The sequence below is a fragment of the Bidens hawaiensis genome, unplaced genomic scaffold, assembly GCF_021521415.1.
Source record: "Bidens hawaiensis isolate Kalapana, Puna unplaced genomic scaffold, B.hawaiensis_p1.1 tig00030548_1, whole genome shotgun sequence".
Lineage (NCBI taxonomy): Eukaryota > Viridiplantae > Streptophyta > Magnoliopsida > Asterales > Asteraceae > Bidens > Bidens hawaiensis.
In genome coordinates this window covers 133603-159032 of record NW_027495103.1, presented here as the reverse complement: position 1 = coordinate 159032, position 25430 = coordinate 133603, and the positions used below count along the sequence as shown (strand labels likewise).

At 34.1% G+C, this 25430-nt stretch overlaps 2 protein-coding genes and 1 pseudogene across 2 annotated transcripts; 1 reads left to right on the top strand and 2 right to left on the bottom strand.

Moving 5' to 3' along the window:
* Positions 1-1816: 1816 nt before the first annotated feature.
* LOC143580688 (heat shock cognate 70 kDa protein 2-like) lies at positions 1817-4363 on the bottom strand. Its single transcript, XM_077063644.1, has 2 exons — positions 4240-4363; positions 1817-3524 (listed from the first exon to the last, which is right to left on the bottom strand). The coding sequence occupies exons 1-2, from the start codon at positions 4262-4264 to the stop codon at positions 1891-1893; spliced, it is 1659 nt and encodes a 552-aa protein (XP_076919759.1). The 5' UTR covers positions 4265-4363; the 3' UTR covers positions 1817-1890.
* Positions 4364-10745: 6382 nt separating this feature from the next.
* Positions 10746-12332, bottom strand: LOC143580677 (heat shock cognate 70 kDa protein-like; annotated as a pseudogene).
* A 6326-nt stretch (positions 12333-18658) lies between these two features.
* On the top strand, positions 18659-21131 carry LOC143580687 (putative WRKY transcription factor 26). Its single transcript, XM_077063643.1, has 4 exons — positions 18659-19298; positions 19385-19465; positions 19657-20213; positions 20489-21131. Exons 1-4 carry the CDS (start codon positions 19050-19052, stop codon positions 21057-21059), a joined length of 1458 nt encoding a protein of 485 aa, XP_076919758.1. The 5' UTR covers positions 18659-19049; the 3' UTR covers positions 21060-21131.
* The last annotated feature ends 4299 nt before the right edge of the window (positions 21132-25430 follow it).

The following is a 25430-nucleotide window of genomic DNA, read 5'->3' as shown; positions in this document are numbered from 1 at the left end:
TTAAGACCCGCGCTTCGCGGCGGGACCGTTAAATCGAACAAAAAAAGATAAGTAAAAACGTTAAACTATAAACTCGTTACACGTCGACGCAAAGTCAGCCAGTATCAAATTATGATATCGAATCTAAACAAAATAAATAAACTTTTCTATGCCAAAATACAACGAATCATCATATGTAGAACAAAAAGACCCGGCACGTTATAGCTGCGAACCAACACAAATTCAATTAGTATCACGTTACGAACACAAATTCGTAAACATAAATAGTAAGCCAAATATTTTAGTAGGGATGTATCAAACGTTGAAACGTGGATATAAAACTATGCGATGAGACATTTTCAAATCATGAAAAAAGTTTCACTCATTGTAATGACGAACTATAAAAATACAAAAAAAAAAGTTTCGCTTATTATAATGACGAACTATAAAAATATGAAGCAAAGTTTAAGAAAATCGTTTAACCGACAAACAAAACATGTAAAACTGACTCTTGTCCAAATTTAGTGTTTAAAAATACAGTTTGTTAAATATTTTAATTAGTTAAAATGAAAAGTAAAATAAATAAATAAATAAATATAAATTATGAAATTATAGCTATTGATTTAGTATTATAGTTAATTAATTAATAAAATTTTAAAAAATATGAATAGTAAATTGAATAGTGAATTTGTGAAAGGAGTTAAGTCCTCTTTTTAATATATATATATTAATTAAAAATATTTAAATGACTTTCTAGGAAAGTTACAAAACTCAAAATATAATAATGTCAACAAACACTTTCTTTTTCTGTGTACGATAATTGCAGTATAACGCTTAGCTTTATCTTTGGTGTATTGGACTTCATTTTTATTCCTTTACCCGTTAAGGGTTTTTTTTTTTTTTAAATGCCGAATTTTATAGAAAACTAAAAGGGACTTAAAGCAAGAAGCGAAAGGCCCAAAGTACAAAGAGGAACAATTAACACATGCTACAAACAACCACAAACACATCTACAATATAGAAATTTTGCACCATGATTCCTAAACTAAATTTGACTTTTTGCTATGGTTTTCCACCCATAAGAAGATATAAGGTTTAACGACATCAGCCATTTTTGCAAGTGAACACCTTACCCTTTAAGTAACCCTTCCCGGTTTGAGATTAATAAGAATCAAACTTAACAAAGATGTTCACACAGACAAACTTACAAACTGAATGAAAATTAACAAACATAACAAGTTAAAAAAACAACGTATGTGAACTACTGCTTGAATTGTTTTGGCTTCTGTAAGTGGCTCCTCGATCGGCCTGACTTCTTCCGCAATTCGTCTTGAGGACCTAGATTCTGGCATCTAGATGATGGGCTTTGTGAGCTCAATGCGATTTTGATTTACATTGTTTCGGCAATAAAATTATCCCTAATCAACCATTTTAATATCTTCTGTTTATCAAAGTTGTAATAGCTAATCATAAATGGTTGTATTTAACTTTGAACTTTTATTTTAAGGCAAACTGCACCGTTGTGACCGTTAATGAACGGTATAATTGTTTAAACATCTAAGTAAATTCGAGTTTTGGCAACCATATGATCCTAAGTCCATGTTTGTTGCTAGTAGCAATTGTGTAATCATGAATAAAGTACATCAAGTGAATAAGATTAAGAACACTAAACGAAAACAATTAACGTCTTGTGTTTAATACTAGCTGAACCACCAGATAAGTAGATAAAATCATAATAAATTATATAAATAGATAATATTGAAATGTACAGAAAAGGTTCACAGGAAATGTAATAATCAAACATAGCAGGTTTAAAAACATTAATAGTGTGGTTTATCACTAGATAATTCCATAGTTTCAAAACCAATTAAGAACATAATCAGAAATCCCATAGTCACCATAGTTTCAAAACTAAATCAGCGGCGTGCAAGCAAACTCCAGAAATACCTTTTTGAGTTGAAGCTCACTGATCGGTGCAGCTTGATTGTCCTGGAGCCACTCACTCGTTTCAATAATGGCTTCCTCCGCTTTCTTTAAGCTATCTTGGTCCACTGATATCTTGCTGACTTCATATTCTTTGACCTTTTTTTTCATGTTGTATATGCAATCCTCTAAATCATTGTATGCGCCCACTTTCTTCTTGTATTCCTCGTCTTCAAGTTTGTACTTCTCAGCTTGTTGTATCATCTTATCTATCTCATACTTGGAGAGCCTTCCTTTATCGTCTGCAATCGTGAGTTGGTTTGAGAAACCATTTGATAATATCTTCGAAGTCACTGTGAGGACGCCATTGGGATCTATCTCAAAGCAGGCCTCGACTTTCATCTCTTTTCTCGGAGCAGGTGGTATTCCAGATACAAAAAACTCCCCCAGCAAATGGTTATCGGTAGATTTGGTCCTTTCGCCTTGATACACCTCAAAACGCATTGAAGATTGGTCATCTTTAGTTGTAACGTAATTTTTGGATTTCTTGGTAGGTATTTGAGTGTATCTTGGGATCACAACATCAAATACTTCTCCTATTGTTTCTGTACCAAGTGACAAAGGAGTGATATCAAGTAGCATTAAATCTCTACTGCTCTGATCATTGATATCACTTAACTTTGCAGCCATAACCGCTGCACCGAACGCTACAGCCTCATCAGGGTTCACTCTTTTACATAGTTCCTTCCACCCAAAGAACTCCCGCAACATATGTTGAATCTTGGGTATCCTAGTCGAGCCACCAACGAGAATTATCTCGTCCACCCATGATTTGTCCACCTTAGCATCTTTTAAACAATTTTCTAGAATCTCCATACACTGATTAAACAAGCTCATGTTGAGTTGTTCGAATTTAGCACGAGTAAACCTCAATGAAAAATCATCCCCGTCATGTAATACTTCCAAATCGATCGAAGTTCTAGTAGTGCTCGAGAGACTCCGTTTTGCCTTCTCGCAAGCAGATCTCAACCTCCCCAACGCTCTTTGGTTCGTTGACAAGTCCTTGTTATGTTTCCTTTTGAATTCCGAAACACAATAATCCACCATGCGGTAATCAAAATCCTCACCTCCCAAATGCGTGTCCCCAGAAACCGCTTTCACCTCAAAAACGCCCCCTTCCTCGATAGTTGATAGAGAGACATCAAAAGTACCCCCTCCCAAATCGAAGATGAGAACATTTAACTTACCAATTAACGCAGACTTATAGGCCATACCATAAGCAATTGCAGCTGCTGTAGGCTCATTAATTATGCGCATGACGTTTAAACCAGCAATAGTACCTGCATCCTTGGTTGCTTGACGTTGTGAATCGTTAAAATAAGCCGGAACAGTTATCACAGCGTTTTTCACCTCCTTTCCATGGTAGGCCTCAGCGATTTCTTTCATCTTTCCAAGAACCATTGACGAAATTTCTTCGGCACAAAATTCCTTTTCTTCACCTTTGTAAGAGACAACAATCTTTGGAGTGTCATCAGGCCCTTTTATGACCTTAAAAGGCCACAATTTTATATTTTCCTGCACTTTGGAATCACTAAATTTTCGTCCAATCAACCTCTTAGCATCTGAAAATTAGTGATTGGCCAAAAAAAACAATATCAAGTAAATATCCAAACTTCCCATTAATAAAATAAAGTGACTTTATAAGATAACTGAGTATCACAAGTTTTATTTCAATTTCAATGAGCTTTTATTAACATTTAACACAAACCAAACTACATCTGGATAATGGGTTAAAACTCTAGTCGTGTATTTAGGGTAATCAATAATGCATGTAGGTTAAATGGATGCTTGTTGACCAAACTGTTGGGCTAAACCGGGGTTATTAAACAAGATAGGTTTAATTAATTATGTTTATTAAATAAAGATTGTATTTCATTTAAGTAGGATTAGGAGTTATCTAGTTAATATAAATACTCGATGTAATCAGATTTTAAGATAAGTTTTCTGATTAATGACAATTTGTTATGTAACAGGCACGAGATTGAGCATCATTAACCGGTTCAAGAAAGGAATGATGTTTAACGTATGAATACCCGAGTATGATTAATAAGAATCTGGTTGGTGTTTTTAATTCATGTATTTCAACAATAAAATAAACAATTAAACTCCAGTATTTAACTAGTTGTTTTAATATTTTTTTTCCAGATTAATCAATTAAATAAACAATCAGAAATTCTATACGATTTTAAGGCTTCATGAATTTCTAAGAGTCGTAGTTGAATTTTAATATGATTTGATGAAAACTAAATGAAAAGTAAGAAAAATTAGTAGACTAACCAAATATGGTGTTAGCAGGGTTCATGGCCACTTGGTTCTTGGCACCATAGCCAATGAGACGTTCTTCTTCATGGAAAGAAACAGCAGACGGTGTGGTTCGGTCGCCTTGCTCATTCGGTATGATTTCGATTCGACCATGCTTCCAAATAGGTCGATACCGATGGCTGGCCCTTCGAATATTGTTCCCTCCATTGATATATTTTTTCTTTTATGGCAATTTTGATTTGAAGGTTTTGCTCTTCCTTTTCTTTAAATAGAGTTGCTTCCTCACTTGATGACAAGTTGATGTTAGTCAACCAGAAAGGAAAAGGTAATTTACAAAAGTCTTTTCTTGAATTTTTTTTAACAACTAATTTTATTGAACGAATAATCAACAAGGCTAGCAAGAAGCTAGACAAGATACAGCATACACACCCACTGCGTTTACACCACTACATTACATTTTTCAAAAGGAAAACGAACACTGTTTCTCCTGATCTAACTCCATCATTTCCTCCCTATTTTTTACTCAAAGAAAACTATGTCTTTTGATGTTTTCTTTGAGTTGATTAATCGATACCCTTGTACCTTCAAAGATTCTCAAATTTCTTTTCTTCCAAATACACCATCTAGCCGTGAGTACTATTGATTGAATGGCTTTTCACTTACTTTCTTGAACCCCATTTGTAAGATGAATCGTTAGAAGATCCCGAAACTCGAAAGCAAAAACCGGTGGGATCCCACACCAAGAGCTTACAAATTGCAATATAATTGTTGCAACATAGCAAGATAAAAAGATATGATCAACTGACTCCCTTTCCTCCTCAAAAAGCGGGCACCACTTTATTTCATCTATGGCCTTTCTTTGGAAAAGGGCATCCGATGTGGCAAGTTTACCCATTTCCGTTTTCCACCCGAAGAGGTTAACTTTCAAAGGGACCCAAGTATTCCAATCCATAACATAAATCGGTTGTGTATGTGAGTTCTTTGCACATTGCTCTCGGCAAGATTTAGTCATGAAACGTCCATCCCCTTCGAGGCCCCATTTCTACTTATCAGCTCTATCCTCCATATGTCGACCTGGTAGCACTTCCAAACAGTCCCAGGGTTCTTGTAATTCAATCGAGTAAACGGGTCAGCAGACCATGCCCAGTTCCAACCATACATCGATGAACTGCCACTTTTTTGTCCCTTACCGAACACCGTTTATGTCTTTCTAACCAAAATAAAAAAGGAAACTGGCAACACAAGGGTTTATCACCAACCCATGTATCGAGCCAAAATAATGTGTTTTTTTCCGTCACCTACATCTCATTTGATTAATTCTTTTAGTTGCACATTTCTTTCTAATAAAGTCTTATCATCCTTGGAGACATTGTTCCATACACCTATTAAGATACTTTTGGAAGGAATCGGTTTAATGTCGTGCACATTGAAATGAATCCCTGTAACGACTCTCCACCAAAGTCATTATGGTTCGGTTTTAAAGTGCCACCACTATCTGGCTAATAGGCTTAAATTGATGTCTCTAAATGAACCAAGCCCGAGAATTTTCCTTTTTTCCACCGAACTACCCCACAAAAAGTCGTGCCAAATTCTTTCTAACCTGTCAATAACTTCAATTGGTGCCTTGTAGAGTGAAAAGAAATATATAGGTAGTGCGTCAAGCACCGATTTTATCGATACGAGACGACCACCCATTGATAGCCTTGAAGCCTTCCACCTTGATAGTCGTTTTTCAAAGATCTCTATCACCGGATTCCAACTACTGATAAAATTCATATTTTCTCCGACCCAGAGGCCAAGGTAAGAACACGGGAAATTACCAATTTTACAATGTAGTCGGTTCATTATATTCTCAACTTCCCCCACTGATACATTAATACCAAAGAGGTCACTATTCTTTAGATAGATTGATTTGTAGCCCGGAGACAAGATATAAACATCGGAGTAACCGTGCTACGTTCAACAATTTAGTTTCCAACCATCTTTCCAATAAAACAACATCATCAGCAAATAATAAGTGCGAAAGTCTCGGGCCACCATTAGGGATCAATCTAAACAGATATAATCAATATGCAATTGTTATCATTAGATTTTATATATTATTGTTATCACTTTTTTTAGTTTTTTTAACGAATAAATATATTTAATTAACTATCTAGGAAAGCTAAAGACTATATAAAAGTCAAGAGTCAATATTTTTATTTTTTTTAGAATGCAGAAAAGTAAAGTCAATATATATAGTTTTTTTTTCTCTATATGATTACTACAGGCTAGCGGGGACCACAATGGCGGAAATTACACGACAGCGCGTTATCTTCGGTCTATTGATATGGAAAGGAAGTAGTAAAAGATAAAATGTTACAAAATATGACGTTACATAGTAGAATATTTAGAAACAAATTTAAATGTTTAAAACATAAACTTCATCATCATCATCATCGTACTCAGTATATCCCACTAATAGCAAAGCTATGGTAGGGTCTGAGGAGGGTAAGATGTAGGCAGCCTTACCTCTACCCCATAGGGATAGAGAGGCTGCTTCCGGTGAGACCCTCGGCTCGATAAAACATAAACTTCATAAGCTACTAAATATTTTCTTATAAACCATATTTGTTGTTTTGTTTGTAACTTTACCATGTCTATCTAAAATAAACATTTTAGTATCATCTTTACTCTTCACTCTTAATGAAGTTATATACAGTTGACCATTTGTTGTTTTGTTTGTAGATTTACCTTGTCTATCTAAAATAAGCATTTTAGTATCGTCTCTAATCTTCACTCTTAATAAAGTTATATACAGTTAACCTTGTTCTTCACCCTTGAAATGAAGTGTAATTATAAAAATTGTTTAAAACCCTACACGTGTACCGTAAAGAGTTACATTACAAAATTTAACTTTCATTTTGTAATAGGCATACAAAAACATATATATAACCTTTGTGCCAATAAAAGTCAACATTACTACAAAAAGCGAAATTGACCATGTCAAAATCAAGTACACAAAAACAAATTGTTTGTAATATTGACTATAGGTTAGTGACCCGTGTACCATACTAACAAAAATTAGTAAATTCGTGAGGTAAACTTATAGTATTAATAGTCCGCACATTCGTATCCATGGTTTGATGAATCTTACTCTGCTTATATTCCACCGCGACAGGTGTACTTTCATTTTTTGTAAATAGAAAGACCTCCTCTAAGTAAAAAAAAACAAAAGTAAACAATATAAAAATAAAGACCTCCTCTTTCTACATTCTCTCTCTCTCTTTGGTCTAATTTTGGTGGTGATCCGCGGTCGTGAAGAAGGGGTTTATTTGACTGTTTTGGAGAGACGGTTGTGTGGCTTTAGGTGGTCGTAATTTGGGTTGGTCCCTGATTAATGTGTGGCAAAGAAAGACACTAGAGATTAAGAGTTTGTGTGGCTGAAAAAAGTAAGGAATTTTATGAGTTGTATATTTTATAAATTAAGGGTTTATTTTGTTTTTTCACATAAATTCAACAGGACAAATGGATAGGTTAAACTGCCTGGATTTAAATAAAAATGATAATAAAACTCATGAGATGAATACTCTAAATTTAACTGTTTGGAATTCTTTATTTTACCTCTTTATAACTTTTTCAAAAGGTTTATAAGTTACAATATTGTGACTTATTTACTTATCCTTTCACGACATAAGTAATCCCAAACAATTTATTATCATTTCAGAAAGTTAATAAATTATATGTTGGTGAAAATAAGCAATCCCAAACACCCCTTTACTACAACGCAAATACTATATGTTTTTACTAAATTAATTTTTAGAAAAATTGGATTTAAAGAATCCCAATATTAGACTATTGGCAAATAAAAGCCCCAATTAGCGTGTGGCATATATTTACTCCCAAATTAAGATCCACGACTAACAGTATACTAACGCCGTTAATTGCTGGAAAAACGTGTTTAGCCGGAAAACTTAACATTTTTCGCTGGAAAACTCAACATGAACACCACCACCGCTTGAACACTGTCGTTGACCACCACTACCTAAACACCATTGCCATCGCCACTGACAAGCACCACCTGAACACAGATCACCACCACCCCGACGCTAATATCCGGCCACCACCTGAACACTACCACCAACATTTAATTGCACTTGCACCATATATGTGGACCAATTTCTTTAGTTATATGTTTTTTAATTAAAGAACTACAATATTTCTCTAGTTACTTTTTTTAATATCGTATATTTATATATTTCATTTGTGTTCTTACGATTTCTGGAAGTTGGTCTTGATATTGTTCGGGTTGGTGTTAATAGCAATAATTATGTATTGTGTACATGTATATCAAGTTCTGAAACACCTTTTTCACTTTGAGAAGTTGATCTTGATCATTCATCAAATCATCATTGATATAGTTTTTCGTACCTTGTAAGAAGTATATTTCGAATTAGGAGCTGGATATTTGATATATATTTTCATTTCCGATGTTGATTATTTGTATCAATTAAGTTATGACAATCATGTGATCCCAAGTCCATTTTTATTAGTAATCAAGAAGCAATTGTGTAATCATGAATAAAGTACTTATGGTGAATAGATTTAAGAACACTAAATGAAAACACTTATATTGTGTTTATCACTGGTTGAACCAGGCAGACATGTCGGACCGCATTTATGAACCGAATAAGTAGATAAAATCATAATAAGTTTATATAAAGAGATAATATAGAAACCATATCAAAAACTTCAAAGAAATGTTAATAACCAAACATAACAGGTTTAAAAACATTAATAATACGGTTTATCGCTTTCAATAGTTTCAGAACCAAGAACATGCTTAAAAATCCTCAAGTTTGTACTTCTCAGCTTGTTTAACCATCTTATCGATCTATATCATCCTTGGAGAGCCTTCCCTTATTGTTTGCAATCGTGCGTTTGTTTGAGATACCATTTGATATTATCTTGGAAGTCACGGTGAGGATACCATCGAGATCTATCTCAAAGCATATCTCGACTTTCATATCACCTTTGGGAGCAGGTGGTATTCCATAAGCAGTAAAGCTCCCCAACAAATGGTTCATCATGGATTTGGTCCTTTCGCCTTGATACACATCGATTCTGATTGCAGAGTGGTTATCTTCAAGTGTATATGGTATTTTTTGAACTTCTTCGTAGGTATTTGAGTGTTTCATGGGATCACAATATCAAATACTTTTCCTCTTACCTCTATATCAAGTGACGAAGGAGTGACATCATAGTCATCGCCAGAACCCTCTTGAATTATGAACTTTTCCATGGAATCCCTAACCTGCAAACCGTACTTAAGTCATAATTGCTCACCTTTGTAAACCATTTGAGAGCGTATTTAAAGCGCTTATGTGATTTACGAGAACTAGAAGAGAGAGCACTTTTTGTGTTGATTTAGAACCAAAACATCTAATACATATCATATCAACACACGGGGTAAAATGGTAAAAACACACACACACATACCAAAAAATGTGAATATATGATTGGGTAGAGTAGGAAACGAACCGGTTTCTCAGGCGGCCGGGTACTTTTTCACATATGAGTGTGATTGGGAAACTTGAACTTGTAGATGAACACCATCTAAAGGCACTAGTTTCCTTGGTTAAATTTTATGATCATCAGCGTGTTATACTGTATGATGGGGCACTTGTCGATCATCAATTTACTATCTGTCGCTCGCAATCAAAACACCTTGTTCTCTATCGTTAAAGACCAAATAGTGTGATGGCGTGTTTAAAATAGCAAATGCTTCAACCCACAAATATGATAAAACACATGTATATATTCAAATCATACACTATTAAAACTAACAAGAAGTCAAGAACACATTCATGTCAAGTAAAGTTAACAATTCAAATTGAATACATATACAGAACAAAACACGTACTACACCAGAATGTGATTGCAAAAGATAATTAACCAAGCATATAAATAAAATAGATATTTCACAGTAGAATTCTTCGCTCAAAACCGATTAATGGAAATCTATTCGGCTTCACATTCCGCAAACATGTTGATCGACCTGTGTCTTTCTGACCCGTTCCTAGTGCAAAACAGCCCACAATGGTATATTGGTACCATGCCAAAGCACCCTTGCACAAAACTGCCGAGTCTTCATGAACTGACATGTCACGTTTCTTTTTAGCTCTTTGAAATCCCGTGTAGGCCTCTCATTGTTTTCATTTACTTTTAGAACATTTCGTTGTTGTTAATTGATTAATGGTTTTTCTTATTTTCGATAAAACCTATTAAACATCAAAATCATATTAAAGTGTACTAACGTAATATAATTATGATGTAATATTATGTTATAATACTGAGATAATAAGGACACAAAAAGTTGAGATGCGCAACTTTTTGTCCGAAAAAAGTTGGAAATATCTGATAAAAACCAAACAATTTAAACCATACGGTGTTTTCATAAGTATCGCCAAAATAATTCAAAACCAAGTAACAAGAACAAGCATAAAAATCCCAAAGTTTAACAACCATAGTTTAACAGTAAATTAGCGGGCACAAACAAACTCTAGTAACGCCTTTTTGCGCTGAAGTTCACTGATAGGTGCAGCTTGATTGTCCGCAAGCCACTCGGTTGTTTCACGAATGGCATTCTCCATTTTCTTCAAGCTCTCTGCAGGCACCCTCTTGTTGACTTTGTATTCTTTGACCTTATTTTCCATGTCGTATATGCAATCCTCTAAAGCATTGTATGCATTCACCTTCTTGTTGTATTCTTCGTCCTCGAGTTTGTACTTCTCAGCTTGTTGTACCATCTTTTCTATCTCATCCTTGGAGAGCCTTCCCTTATCATTTGCAATGGTGAGTTTGTTTGAGATACCAGTTGATATTATCTTCGAAGTCACTGTGAGGACACCATCGGGGTCTATCTCAAAGCAGACTTCAATTATTATACCTCCTTTGGGGGCAGGTGGTATTCCAGAAACTATGAATTCTCCTAACAAATGGCTATTCGTAGATTTGGTCCTTTCACCTTGATACACCTTGACAATCGTCGAAGATTGATTATCTTGAGCTGTTGTGTAATTTTGGAATTTCTTCGTAGGTATACGAGTGTTTCATGGGATAACAACACTAAATACTTCTCCTTTTATCTCCACGCCAAGCGACAAAGGAGTGACATCAAGTAGCAATAAATCTCGAAAACTCTTATCATCACTACCACTTAACTTTGCAGCCATAACGGCTGCACCAAATGCTACAGCCTCATCAGGGTTAACGCTTTTGTGTAGCTCCTTCCACCCAAAGAATTCCCTCAGCATATGTTGGACCTTAGGTATCCTAGTCGAGCCACCAACAAGAATAATCTGTCTACCCATGAATTTTCCATCTTAGCATCTTTTAAACATTGGTCTAGAGTCTTGATGCACTGATCGAACAAGCTCATGTTCAGCTGTTCAAATTTAGCTCGAGTAAATCTCATTGAGAAATCAATCCCTTCATGCAAGCAATGCAGATCAATGGAAGTTTGAGTAGTACTTGAGAGAATCCTTTTTGCTTTCTCACAAGCAAATCTTAACCTCCCCAATGCTCTTTGGTTCGTTGACAAGTCCTTATTCCATTTCCTTTGAAACTCCGAAACACAATGATCTACCATGCGGTTATCAAAATCCTCACCTCCAAGATGAGTATCGCCAGAAACAGCTTTCACCTCAAAAATGCCACCTTCCTCAATCGTTGTTAGAGAGACATCAAAAGTACCCCCTCCCAAATCAAATATGAGAACATTTATCTTACCAATAAACTCGGACTTATTGTCTAGACCATAAGCAATTGCAGCTGCTGTAGGCTCATTGATCATGCGCATGACGTTTAAACCAGCAAAAATACCGGCATCCTTGGTTGCTTGACGTTGTGAATCGTTAAAATAAGCCGGAACAGTTATCACAGCGTTTATCACAACCTTTCCAAGGTAGGCCTCAGCAATTTCTTTCATCTTTCCAAGAACCATTGACGAAATTTCTTCGCCTGAAAATTCCTTCTCTTCACCTTTATGAGAGACAACAATCTTTGGAGTGTCATCGGTCCCTTTTATGACCCTAAAAGGCCACAATTTCATATTTTCCTGCACTTTGGAATCACTAAATTTCCTTCCAATCAACCTCTTAGCATATGAAAAAACAATAGTTTATATTTCAAACAATATCAAATTATCAAGTAGATATCCAAAGTTCCCAATAAAATAAAGTTATATTTTACTCATGTATTTAGGGTAATTAATCAGTAGGGTCGAGATACTGTACAATAATGTCTTAAACGTACGATAGATACGCTAGGCGCTCAAAGGCAAAACCTAAAAATGCTCAACCAAAAACCTAAATCGCTCAAAACCTATAAATGCTCAAAACACGTTCAAAAACGTTTGTCGTAAAAAAAGTAAAAAATTGATCGATCAACGATCCAAAACTGTTTTTTTCGGTGAACCAATGATTGATTGGATATGTATTGACGATTCCGAGATGTTGGGATGTGATTTCATGGATCGATTTCGTGAAAAAAGGGGATTCGTTTACCTATTGTACGATAAGCTATTACCAGACATGTTGCTTTTGATTCATTTACTTCAACATGTTCATAAACAGTTTTGTTACTTTTATCCTGAATCATGAACATAAACTATAAGCAGTCTAAACACTTCTCCTAAGTAATTTTTTTACTTTTAAAAAGATTTGATCAAAACTACTAGATAAAAAACAAGTAAAACTAATAGACTGACCAAAGATGGTGTTAGCAGGGTTCATGGCCACTTGGTTCTTGGCACCATCTCCAATGAGACGTTCAGCATCAAGGAAAGCAACAATAGATGGTGTGGTTCTGTAGCCTTGCTCATTCGGTATGATTTCAATTCGACCACGGTTTGAAACCGCAACACAAGAGTACGTTGTTCCAAGGTCGATGCCAATCGCAGGAGCTTCATTTACTTTGCTCTCCATTGTATGATTAATTCTAGCTTCCTTGGCTCGCCTTTTATCCCAAAATAAAACATAAACTAGCTGCTATTAATTCCTATAAATGCTCAACAAATTATATCCTTATTATTTTGTTTTAAATTTTATGTCTCGATCTTTAAACTTATTGGTCATTTAATTTTTTTTTTTTTAAATCCTTAAAAGTTTGTTGATTTCGTTACTAGATAAAAAAATTTTAAATGATAATTTTTCATAAAACTTGCTTTAAAAAACAATTAAAACTAGTAAAATCCGTTCATAAAGAAAATAACAAAATCAAACAATAAATCAACTAGGTTGTATAATTAATTGAAATGAAAACGGGTTATGGGTTCGCATGTCTTCCTTCAAACCCGGGACCCTATTAACACCATATTCTATACACGGTGAACATACCAGACCTATTGAACTATAAACAAGTTTTACGTGTCCAGGAGTGATGGGTCTCATGGTTTTTAACCGGTTAATCTAATTACATGTGATGCGCAAAATATGTGATCTATTATGCATTTGAAAATTCTAAATATAGAGAATATTGGGGTTGCCACTTGCTAATGATGTTGGTAAACCTTCCCGTAGTACTCATATTAACCCATGTAGCGAGCCATCAAATTCGTTATTAAGTGGGATTGATATCCCATCCAAGAGGGGAAACCCCTGTCAAATCTACACGCGTGTGTTTTCCTCTTATCTGAATGATCAAAATGTCATCGGATCATTGTTATTACTGATATTATAATATGTGTGACAAAGAAAGTAAGAAACTTCCATGAAATTTGTAGGTAACTTCTACACGTCGAAGATTGAATTAGTCAATTATTGTAACCATTCTATAAGTTAAATAAGCAATATAAGTATCTGTCTATCTTATCCCTTTTGAATCAACAAAAGAACAAAATAGTTTATTTAAATATGCATACGTATATTAGTAAAAATCAATAAAAAACACTGATTAATTGTATAGTTTTTGTCAATTGGCTCATGTTAACTAGCTGGGTGAATAGTGAATACATAGACTTCCAGCTAGGGTCAATACTCTTGACATAAGAGGTGTTGACTTAAACCATTAGATGTCTTATATGTGATAAACTATAAATTGGGGTGTTGTAACTACTAGAAAAGGAGAAGTTTTCAACAACTGAATTCATAATAAATTCGTTAGAAAATCCAGTTTATAACAGTTTTTCAACAAAAAGTTACGTTGAAAAACACATGCTTGAAAATCGTTTTCAACCGTTCTCCAACAACTGTTCTTACAAAATTTTTACAAAAACAGGTGGTCGTAAACTTTTAACAACTTTCCTACAAAAACTATTTTTGACTTAACGTAATGTTTATTAGATAATATTGTAGCAAAGTTGGTTCTTAATTTTTTTTTTTTTTGTTAGAACTACTTGTCGTAGAAAATTTTTAGGAAATTTTTGTGAGAAAATGACTTGTTTTCTAGTAGTGCGTCTATTGTATATATCATGTCGAGTACTGATGTGTGGGCAGAAATATGTGTATTAAGTGTGTAAAGTCGTGTGTTTTGATTAGTTATATATTGTGAACACAATTACTTTGAGTGCTTGTGGTTACAGGTGTGCGGAGATTAACGGAACTTAACAGAGCTTAAAGAAGCTAATTTGGAGCATTCATGATGGAGTGGAAATGAAAGTGATGATCTATGAGATGATAGAGAATTGAAATACGAAGATGTGGCCGCAAACGGGGAGGAAAACGGAGTTGAAACGAAGATTCTATGAAGAAAACAAGATTTAGGCTGGCACGACCGTAAGGCAAAGTCATCAGACCGTAGCTTACGGTTTGACCGTAAGCTACGGTGGCTAGACCGTAGCTTACGGTCTGATCTGACGGAAAATGGGTTTTTGGGTGATTTCTTTCATATTTAATGCCCAAAAACCCTAAAAATCGAGATTATTCAATAATTACCTGGGGGACTTCTTGGAGGCTATATTCCACCATCACAACACACTCCAATCATTCAATTGATCCATGAAATTATTCCTCAGCACAACCATCAAGAGCATGAGGATCAAGATGCAAGGCTAAAGGCTTCATAACCATCTTTGTAGGGTTGAGTTGCATGATTAGGTTTTGATATTATAAACTCGAACTTTAGATTTGGAATTGAGTAATCATTCGGTTAATCAATTCTTTGTGTTTGCTTTTGTGCGTAAATGGTTATTATTAATTGATTTGCTTAATCTTTTGTCAGTTATTGATTTGTGGTCATCAACAATTAGGATTAAGTTCTTTCGTCATTGACCCGTTTATCATTAACCATATTATTGATTTTGTGTTTCAACAAGTAAAACCGATTATCAAATAGATTTTCATTTAACTTTGTCAATTGTTCGGATTCAGTTCTGACGATCAACACAGTCAATCTTTAAGTCTTTTGATTTACATATTTTATAAGAAACCGTCCAAAGAAGTTTATCAATGTGACATTCGTCAAAATTGATTTAGTATTTGTACTCGTTTTATGACCCGTTTGTAATCGGATCTTTCTATTTAATAATAAGCGTTGAATTGTTAATTATGTTTTTTTTCCGGTTTTACCTTTATTGATTTAATTACACATGACTTGTATCTATATATTTATAATCATTTAAAGTATACAATATGTACAATTTAACCCCTACCTTTACCTTTACAAGATCTGTCAATCAAAACTAAAAGTAAGGACTTGTTTGTAAAAATATATTCAAACTCATATCCCATCCCTTTTTCCCTCCCGTCACCGACACCCCACCCCCCTTTCCAGTTTTGAGTTCTTTTGACCCATAAAATCCGGGATTTGATTTCTGTGTAACCAACACGACATCATAATCAAGGAAAGATTGATCATTGACAACCAAGACATCCAAATCAAATCAATATTAACATATACTAGAATCGCGCCTCTTTCTCCCTTAAAACCCTATATATACTCGTCCTTAACGCAATTAAACGAACCTGCATCATCCTTGCTGCATCTCGAACCATAACCCTCTATCAATTTCACCTCTAAGGCACTCCAGTGTCGTTTTTGAAATCAAAATACAAGCCGAAACCCTAGTTCTTGTTCTCCTTCAATCCTTCATCATATTAGGTAATATTTATATGGGTTGGGTTCGGATTTGGGCGTTTGATAAAACCCCTTTGTCAATTTTAATCGACAAAGGGTATATAATCCTCAATTGAGATCAATTCGATTTAGGGTTTATAATGAATTTGGGGAATAACCAGAACTGTCATATTTAATTATTGGTTCTTACGTTCTAAACAAACTAAATTAACGCTGGTCCAGATGGCCAGTACATGGTGGATAAAAACCTTGAACCGGCCTGGGGCGCGGGTTCGAGTCCCAGGCCCGGTTTTTGTTGATTTTTTTTGTATTAATTGTTTTAAACCATTTTTTATCTATTATATGCTTTGCTATATTAACTAATAATGTTTACACTTGTTTAAGAACCCGAACACCATTAATATTCTTAATAGAAACTCTTGTTAAACGTTTTCGGATATATATATATATATATATATATATATATATATATATATATAATCAATTATAAATCTTTTTATAATAATAATGGTGACTTTTAAGAATGTTTAAACTAATAATATTTTCTTATACATAAAATTTATGTGAACACTTTAACGATTCCCAAATCTATTATAAATATATTTTTGTTTTATATTCATGTTTAGTTCGTTCTTTTCGCTTTAGATATTTATGTTGTTTATACCTTATAACTAGGACAAATTATCGGGACTTCTCGCGGAACCATCTAGTTGCGTTAATTGTTATCATCTCCTCGTTACCGTATTCCCTATTCCAAGTGAGTTCTTCATAACCCCGTTTTAACGCTTTTAATATTTTGGGGTGTAGCATGTCACAAGTTTTACCTCGTTAGTTATGTGCTTATTTATAAACCGATTCACAATTAGCGTACACGTTAATATTATTCTTGTATATTGTTTATGATTATACGTGAACTTGCTTGAAACGTGTTTACTATTCTTATGGTGGAAGTTACGCAAACGCATACACATACACATAGTGGGAGGGTCCGACGGGACGTACCCGCGCCGTCTAACGTTACGACTTCGGTTGTTCGTAAGGTGGTTCTCATTTCCCCTATTACTACGGCCTCGGTTAAAGGAACGGGAAGACAACATTAATTGATTTCATTTACTTTACGCTTGGATATTTATTACATTACGAATGTTGAATCGTGGTTTTTATATATATGTGTACTCAAAAACTTATGAAAACTCACCAACTTAATTGTTGACAAATATATTATTTTCAACGTGCTACAGGTTGAATCGATGGCATGCTAAGGATGAAGATCATTAGTATACCTTAGGATATTTGAATAAAGAACTTATTATTGTTTTGATGAAGTGTTTCTTTTATTTTTATTTATAATTATGAATAATTATGTACTTGTTACGTTATGAAATTTAATGATATAATTATTGTCGCTTTAAATAGTGTTACGAGCTATGAGTGATCTGTACGTTACACCCGGGCGTATTCCGCTTAAAGCCGGGGTGTTACAATCAATTCCTTAACTTGTTGCAAAACCCGAACCCTGGAGTTTGTTGATTTTCATATCATTGTTTACAAACTACTCTTTTAAACCGCTTGACATCGTTTGTCCACTTAGTTAATTAATTATTAAGTATTGAACTTGATTAGCACTTTCCACTGATTTCCTGTGGATTCGACACCTTACTTCCCCTTGCTAGTAAAGATATTTTACAAATGTTTTTGATTGATCTTTTGACATCGATCAAGTACCTAAATAATACAATTACTTCATATGCTTATGTTTAGCCATTCAGATCAACAACTAATTAGCAAAGTTAATGTTGGATAGTTCCGTAATGAGTTCGAAGATAACTCAAATCGGTTCACTTGTCGATAAGGATGCACCAAGGAGATAAACTAGAGATTTAAATAACTAATTCACTATTAGAAAACTGGCCTATGATAGCGTTTGCGACCCCAAAACAGTAGCAATGGTCATGATACGACTGCGGCCATAAACGACCACATTATTGCAACCGCTTGTTTAGATTGCACATAAACGACCACATTATTGCAACCGCTTGTTTAGAACTTGCAATCGTTTTTGCAACCGCCTACCTTTTTACAAAATGTTTTTTTCTTATGAGTAGGATTTGTTAAAATTTATTTTGATTAGTTGAGTGTTAGCTTTTTTTTATTAGTGTTAATTAAGGCTTAGTTTTGGTTGCTTAATTATTTTTCTAAAATAAATTCTTGTTTCCAAAAACTAAAAAACATATAAAAATTGTTCATACTGTTCCATTTATTAGGATGTATAACCGAAAATAAAGTCCTTGAAAAAATATTTATGACAAAACTTCAAATAATTGCTTACATCATAAATGCTAGCACTTCATGATGACTTGAAAAGTTCTCTTATTATCACTCCAACTGTCACAATCTTTAAAATGATGCACGAACTGGTCCAGATACGAGGGTTCAGTCTTTCTTGAACTCACCCATTCTAGCTAAACACCAAGTCTAAGGTTTTCCCAAAGAAATAGTCAACCGTCATCTTTCTTGTTCTTGTTTCACATAAAGTCAACACAAAATCCAACCTTCCCAGAAGCCAACAAAATAGCCAAATTCAAATCATTTATAAGCAACTTCATAGACCTTCAAATCCAAAAACAAACAAGCACACACAATCTCAATCTAGAGATCTTTCTTTGTGATCTTTGTCTTTCTAAACTTTTGACTATTTATCACTTTTTTGAGTTTTTCCTACAAGAAATATTAGATAAAGAAAGTTAAAACTTGCATTAATACTAAACATCATGGATGCTTCAGGTGCAAGATTGAGCACTTCTGCTTCGGTTTCTCGACACGAAATATTGAATTATTATAACTCTTTTAGCAATCTTGTTGTAAATGATAACATGAATGAAGAACCGAATTCTTCGGGTTTGTTTGATTTTGAAGATGGAGTTGAAAGTTCAAATCAGTTTCTTGCACCCTTTCCTCCTTTTATCCCTACATATACAAATCAGTTCTTTGATTCTCCTTCTTTCCTATTCAATTCCAATGTAAGTTTTTGTTTCCATAGATTCTCACTTTTATATTTTAATAGGGTTTTTGAGTTTTAATATGATTGGTATAATATTTGTTGTAGATTATTTCATCTCCAACAACAGGAAGTTATTTTGGTTTTGATCTTGAAGATGGAAAAACAAATGTTTCAAGACACAACATGGTATGCAATTTCCTCATGTTATGAAAACTTTGTAAATTTGGTAGTTGACTTTTCGGTTAAAGGCGAAAATTTGAGGGTAGTCAAAGAGACAATACATTAGTTCTTGTTTTTCATTTCTATAATTAGAATTGTGTGATCTAATGGATCTATTTTAGAGGTTGAAGATCCTTATCTTTCTTATATTGGTGTAGGAGGAATCTATGAAAAGTCAAGTTCTAGAGTGGGATGGCAATAATCAACCCAAACAATTTGAGATCTCCATGGAAATCAACAAAATAAAATCAGAACCAGAACCAGAACGAGAACCAATACAATCTCCACATAAAGATGAAAAATTAGACTCGATTCAAGCTAGTAAGAAACAAGGCAAATTTGAAGATGGTTATAATTGGAGAAAATACGGACAAAAACAAGTCAAAGGAAGCAAAAAACCAAGTAGTTACTACAAGTGTAGTTATCCTAATTGTCCAACCAAGAAGAAAGTTGAGAAGGATTTAAATGGGTATATCACTGAAATTATTTACAAAGGGAAGCATAATCATCCAATGCCACAAAATATGAAGAAGTCATTGTTAAACTCATTCCAAAACTCATTGCTTGATTACTCAAATGATAAAAATCATTTTGAGTCCGCTTCTCAAAATTCATTCGCTTCCTTTGGAGAAAATGAGTACGATCAAGACTCTTTGGTCAGTAAATCAGGCACCGACCTTGAAAATGAGTCCGACTTGCCCAACGCTAAGAGATGGTATAGTTGCATTCTTTTATATACACATCCATTTATGTTTTGTGGACCAGAAGTACTTTTGTTTTGTGACCTTTGTCATAAATGAGAAAAAAAAACTATTTTTGGTCTTGCTAAGTGAATAAAAGATGTTTTTGTTTCTATTTGAGACAAAAGTGACAATACATAATTGCTTTGAGACAAATTAACCTTTGAGACAAAAATGAATAATTATTTGAGACAAAATAACCTTAAAAGTGAATACATAATCTAAAGACGTTTTTACTTCTCTACTACAGGAAAATAGATGAGGATGAGAGTGAAGCGATGTCGCATATTAGGAGTAAAGCTGTTCAAGAACCGAAGGTTTTTATAGAAACGAAAAGCGAGATTGATATTCTTGATGATGGATACAAATGGAGGAAATACGGACAAAAGGTAGTTAAAGGGAATCCAAATCCAAGAAGCTACTACAAATGCACAAATATAGGTTGCCCAGTGCGAAAGCTTGTGGAACGAGCCTCGCATGATTTACAATCCGTGATCACAACCTATGAATCCAAACACAACCATGGTGTACCTTCACATGGTGGCCGCGGTTACACAACCTACCAACCACCTAAGTCTAAAGCCACAACTAGCAACAACTACATGCCCAAGACATCTACGTCTTTCCAAGACTACTCGTATAACGTTCATGGTATGAGCGGTTTGGCCAATAACAATGGTCAAACTTACATTGGTCGAAAGTTAGAGAAATCAAACGGGTTTGGTTTCATGGAAAATTCGTACCCGACTCAAGATTGGAAGTTTCTATCAAATGCTAAGGAAGAACCAGAAAGTGACTTCATTTACAAGTATTCATTTTAGACAAAACTCATAATGATTCTTGAATTTGTTGTAAAATGATGTAGAAATAGACATTCATTTTTTAATTTAATGATAAATACAAGTCAAAAGTACTATTTAACACAATTTACATGAAATCCCATTGAGAAAATCAATTAATTAACATCGAGTGCACGAAGGCATACTTCAAAAGACCTAAGGAAGAACTCAATATCCTTTCATGTGGTTAAAGCACTACAAATAAAAAGTCATTTAATGGCACACAAAAAATGTCACAAAAACCCAAAGAAGTGCCACTATAGAACCTTGTTGGAATGAGTGACACACAAAAAAAGTGTCACTAGAAGTGCCACCACTAAAGCCTTTTTAGTGGCACTTTTTTCGTCTGCCACTACAAACTTTTGGGCTTTTAGTGACACTTTTTCGTATGCCATTAAAAAAATTTGAACTTTTAGTGACATTTTTTTTGTTTGCCACTACAAACCTTCGAACCTTTAGTGTCACTTTTTTCTGTCTGCCACTACAAACCTTTGGACATTTTGTGCCACTAGAAACCTTTTATAATGCCACTTTTCTTTTGTCACTGCAGACTTTAAGTGACTTCTTATGTCTACCACTACAAACTTTTGGGCTTAGTGACACTTTTTTTCTAATGCCACTAAAATCTTTTTGAATATGGAAATCAAAATATCTTCATCAATCACATTCCCAACATATATCAAACATCTAATAACTCTCAGATCCAAACAATATCAAACATATAAAAAATAAGTAACAAATATTTGGATAAAAACTGAAAACTTCACCACGCTCATTAACACTTTTCACTATCTTCAATCTTCTTGCGATGTACCTAATTATATATATGGGAATGGAATATATTAAAGGCTGTGAATTACTCGTCTCTCTTCGACTCCGCATCATTTCTTCTCTGAGCTAAATGGAAATGCATGGATAATTGTAGACTTTGATCTAAATGTTTCAAAATTCATTCCAAGCTGCATATAAGCCAAAATGATAAGGTGTCATACTATCATATTATAATATATATATATATATATAGAAGATTGAAATATGTAAAAAATGTATGAAGAAGCAACTAACATTTAGCCCCTATTGAAGAATGGACTTCTCTGTTGGTGATCCAAAAACCTCAACATCATTGCTACCCTATTAAACATCAACAATGGCACAGTGAATTTTGTCACTCTCTAATTGATTTGAAGATCACTACAGCATGAAAAAATATAAAATATAATTAATAAATAGTAAACGAACCAAGCCGAGCTTAAAAAACTACTCACGAGCCAAGCTCGAGCTTTAGAAATAGAGATCGAAACGAGCCAAGCTTTGTGTACGTTATACAAGCCGAGCTCAAGCCTAGTCTAGTACGGGATCGGCTTGCTCGTTTGCACCCCTAGCCTTGTTAGCCAATGTTCGGTAATTAATCAGTTTCGATTAACTAGTTTCTATGTGAAAAATCCCAAACCGGTTCCTAACCATTGGTTATAATTGGAATGTAACCGGTTTCACCAAGACCGGTTATTAACCAGTTTCGGGTCAATTTCAGTTTCGGCCCATTTAACATGCATATTAAATAAGAAACAAAAAAAATATGGGATACTTTGGGGCGATTAAGTGTCTCAACTGCACTTACCAAGGATATAGCAGCATGAAAAATTTGAAGTACATCAATAACAGCAAGAATGATTTTTATCTGCATAAAAAAGACACCAAATGAACCCTTTGTCAACAACAGAATAATGTAAAGACTGCAATTTAAAAGGGATAACCAATATTAATATTATATCTTTAAGCTAACTAAGAAGGTCATATATAATATACATTACCGGTTCATTTGTTATATTTATGAGATGTGAACCGCATCCTTGAAGCATACGCTTCTTTACATTTGGTTACCCTAAGTGTTGAAATACGTCGAGACAATGGTCGTTGTAGGAACCTAAAAAATCTTGGAAGACGAATGCAGCATTCATATAAATTATTATGAAACAGATATATTGAAATTAAGTTAGCATAGACTGATGCTGAAATGGGATTGCAAATAAGTTATACAAAAAGGTTGATTACTTAATAAACAATAGCATCACCTTAATTTTATCCTCAACTTTAACCAAACCATATCAATAGCACATGTGAGTAATTCAAACAAATCCCACCAAACCTATAATATACTACCTATTTAAATTCAAAAAATGAAAGTAAAGATTCACTTTATAAAATCCTAAAAACCAACTCACCAGATAGTTCATTAGACATCATTGATAAAAAAATTGAACTTTAATAACATCATTGATCCATTCAATTATAACGAACAAGAAAGACGTAACCTAGACCAACAACGGTCGCTGTTTAGGAATGTTAGTCACAAAATTGTGGTGTCTCTATCATGATTGAATCAAAGTAGACATGAACTAAATAAAATAGGTGAGCACAATCGACAATTACATGCTAATCACTAACTTGGAATCAATTGGAGGATAGTAGAACCGATGGAAGACGAAAGGGATAGAGGCAGGACTGACAGGTTGCGGAAGATTCAAGCACCACGGAGAAATTTCTAGCCCAAATCGATTGCCATTTCACTCTAAGTCTAGCAAATCGAATCCGACTTGGTTGTGCCCTAACTCTAAGTCGTATTCGAACAAACAAAATTGTATAAATCTAACAAAAAGGGATTATAGCGAAACAAAATTAGGTCACATAAACGAGCAGAGCTTAACAATAATTTGCATCAAATCATCAAATTCAGATGGAATAAAATAGAATTCAAATCAAATGTCATCATGCATATACAATAGAGCCGCAAATAATCACAAACGAAGCTTCTAATCAGATCCACACAACCAGAAATCAATACATACAGATATGAGAATAAGGAATCAATTCGTGGATTCATATCAAGTTAATGAACAAATAATCTAACATCAATTAGCAACTCAAGTACCAATTCATCTTGAATTAACTGATAATCGAACATTAATTCACAATTAGAGTAGAGGAGGAAGCACACGAACCTGTACAAAATGAAAAAAAAATAGGGAAAATGGAGGTTGCTAGGGTTTTAGACGAAGAAGAAGAAGATAGATGAATAATAGTGATTGATGAAGCTTCGAGATCGTAATATAATGAATCACAGCTTTAACTCGCAATCAAGCTTCGTCCGTTTGCAATCAGAGAACGAATTTGTGATTTAAGCTGACACAAATATGTGTCTTCCGTGCTTTTATTTTTCATTCTTTCAATTTCAATGACGACACCTATGGAGAAAACATAACACAAAAACAGATACATGACATTAAAATGTGTTACTAGGTTTTTAATGGCATACACAAAGAGTCACTAAACTCATAAATTAGTGGCACTAACACTAAGTGTCACTAAAAATGTGTGTTAAGTAAATATGGCAAACGCAAAATGCCATTAAAAACCAAAATTAGTAGCACCAAAGCTAAACGTCATTATATACGTGACACTATTCTTAGTGGCATACGCAAATTGCCACAAAAATTAAAAATTAGTGGCAACAAAAATTTAAGTAGAATTTGAAATGATTTTCCCCACAATTAAGTAGAATTTCAAGTCCAATAAACCACAAAAATTTAAAAAAAAAATGATATTCAAAACTAAATAATAAAAAACTATTATAACACCTTTTCCTTTACATTTCTTTTTTTTATAAACGACGAGTTTTTTTTTGTGTTTATGCCACCATACTTTCTAAACTGGAGAGTCTCGTTGCTCCACTCTAATCAGATTGTGTTGTCTTAACCGACTCACACTAGCTTCAGAGTTTGACTTGGACGTTCACCCAGGAAACCGTCGGCTGACACTTGACAGTCGTTGTGCCGTCACAAGAGCACTGACGTAACACCCGATGAGACAAAAACCCGGATAACGATGAGTACAGGATTCAAGCTGACAACCTTGTACAAGGGGCTTAGCCCACATCTTTTTTACCATAATCCACAAAAATGACACAAATATATATTAAACTAAAATCTTCATTAGAAAATTCAAACCTACTACCACTGAAGTACTAGACCATAACCGATAGATAAATAAATAAATACACAACACCTAGAATTGAAATACATTATTAATTGTTTTAAAAGCTAAACAAATCTACAAAATTTACAATTATAACACCTAGCCCACTAGAAATTAAATACTATTGACTTAAAAAAAACAAAATAAAAGGCTTATTTCAGTTCAAATAAAAAGCCCTGAATTAAATTTTCCCAAACCGGTACCAATCGATTCTTCATGCTCACTTGCTTCATGCTGAAACTGATTCCTATTGCTTCCAGCAACCTGATAGTTATGATTTGACTACTTGTTCCACTTTAATTGAAGTATTGAACAACAAAT

Coding starts and splice junctions, on each gene's coding strand:
- LOC143580688 (XM_077063644.1), bottom strand. CDS start 4,264: ATGAACCCTGCTAACACCATATTTG. Junction 3,525..4,239: donor CCCTGCTAACACCATATTTG/GTTAGTCTACTA, acceptor ACTAATTTTCAG/ATGCTAAGAGGTTGATTGGA.
- LOC143580687 (XM_077063643.1), top strand. CDS start 19,050: ATGGATGCTTCAGGTGCAAGATTGAGCACTTCTGCTTCGGTTTCTCGA. Junction 19,299..19,384: donor CTTTCCTATTCAATTCCAAT/GTAAGTTTTTGT, acceptor TATTTGTTGTAG/ATTATTTCATCTCCAACAAC. Junction 19,466..19,656: donor ATGTTTCAAGACACAACATG/GTATGCAATTTC, acceptor ATATTGGTGTAG/GAGGAATCTATGAAAAGTCA.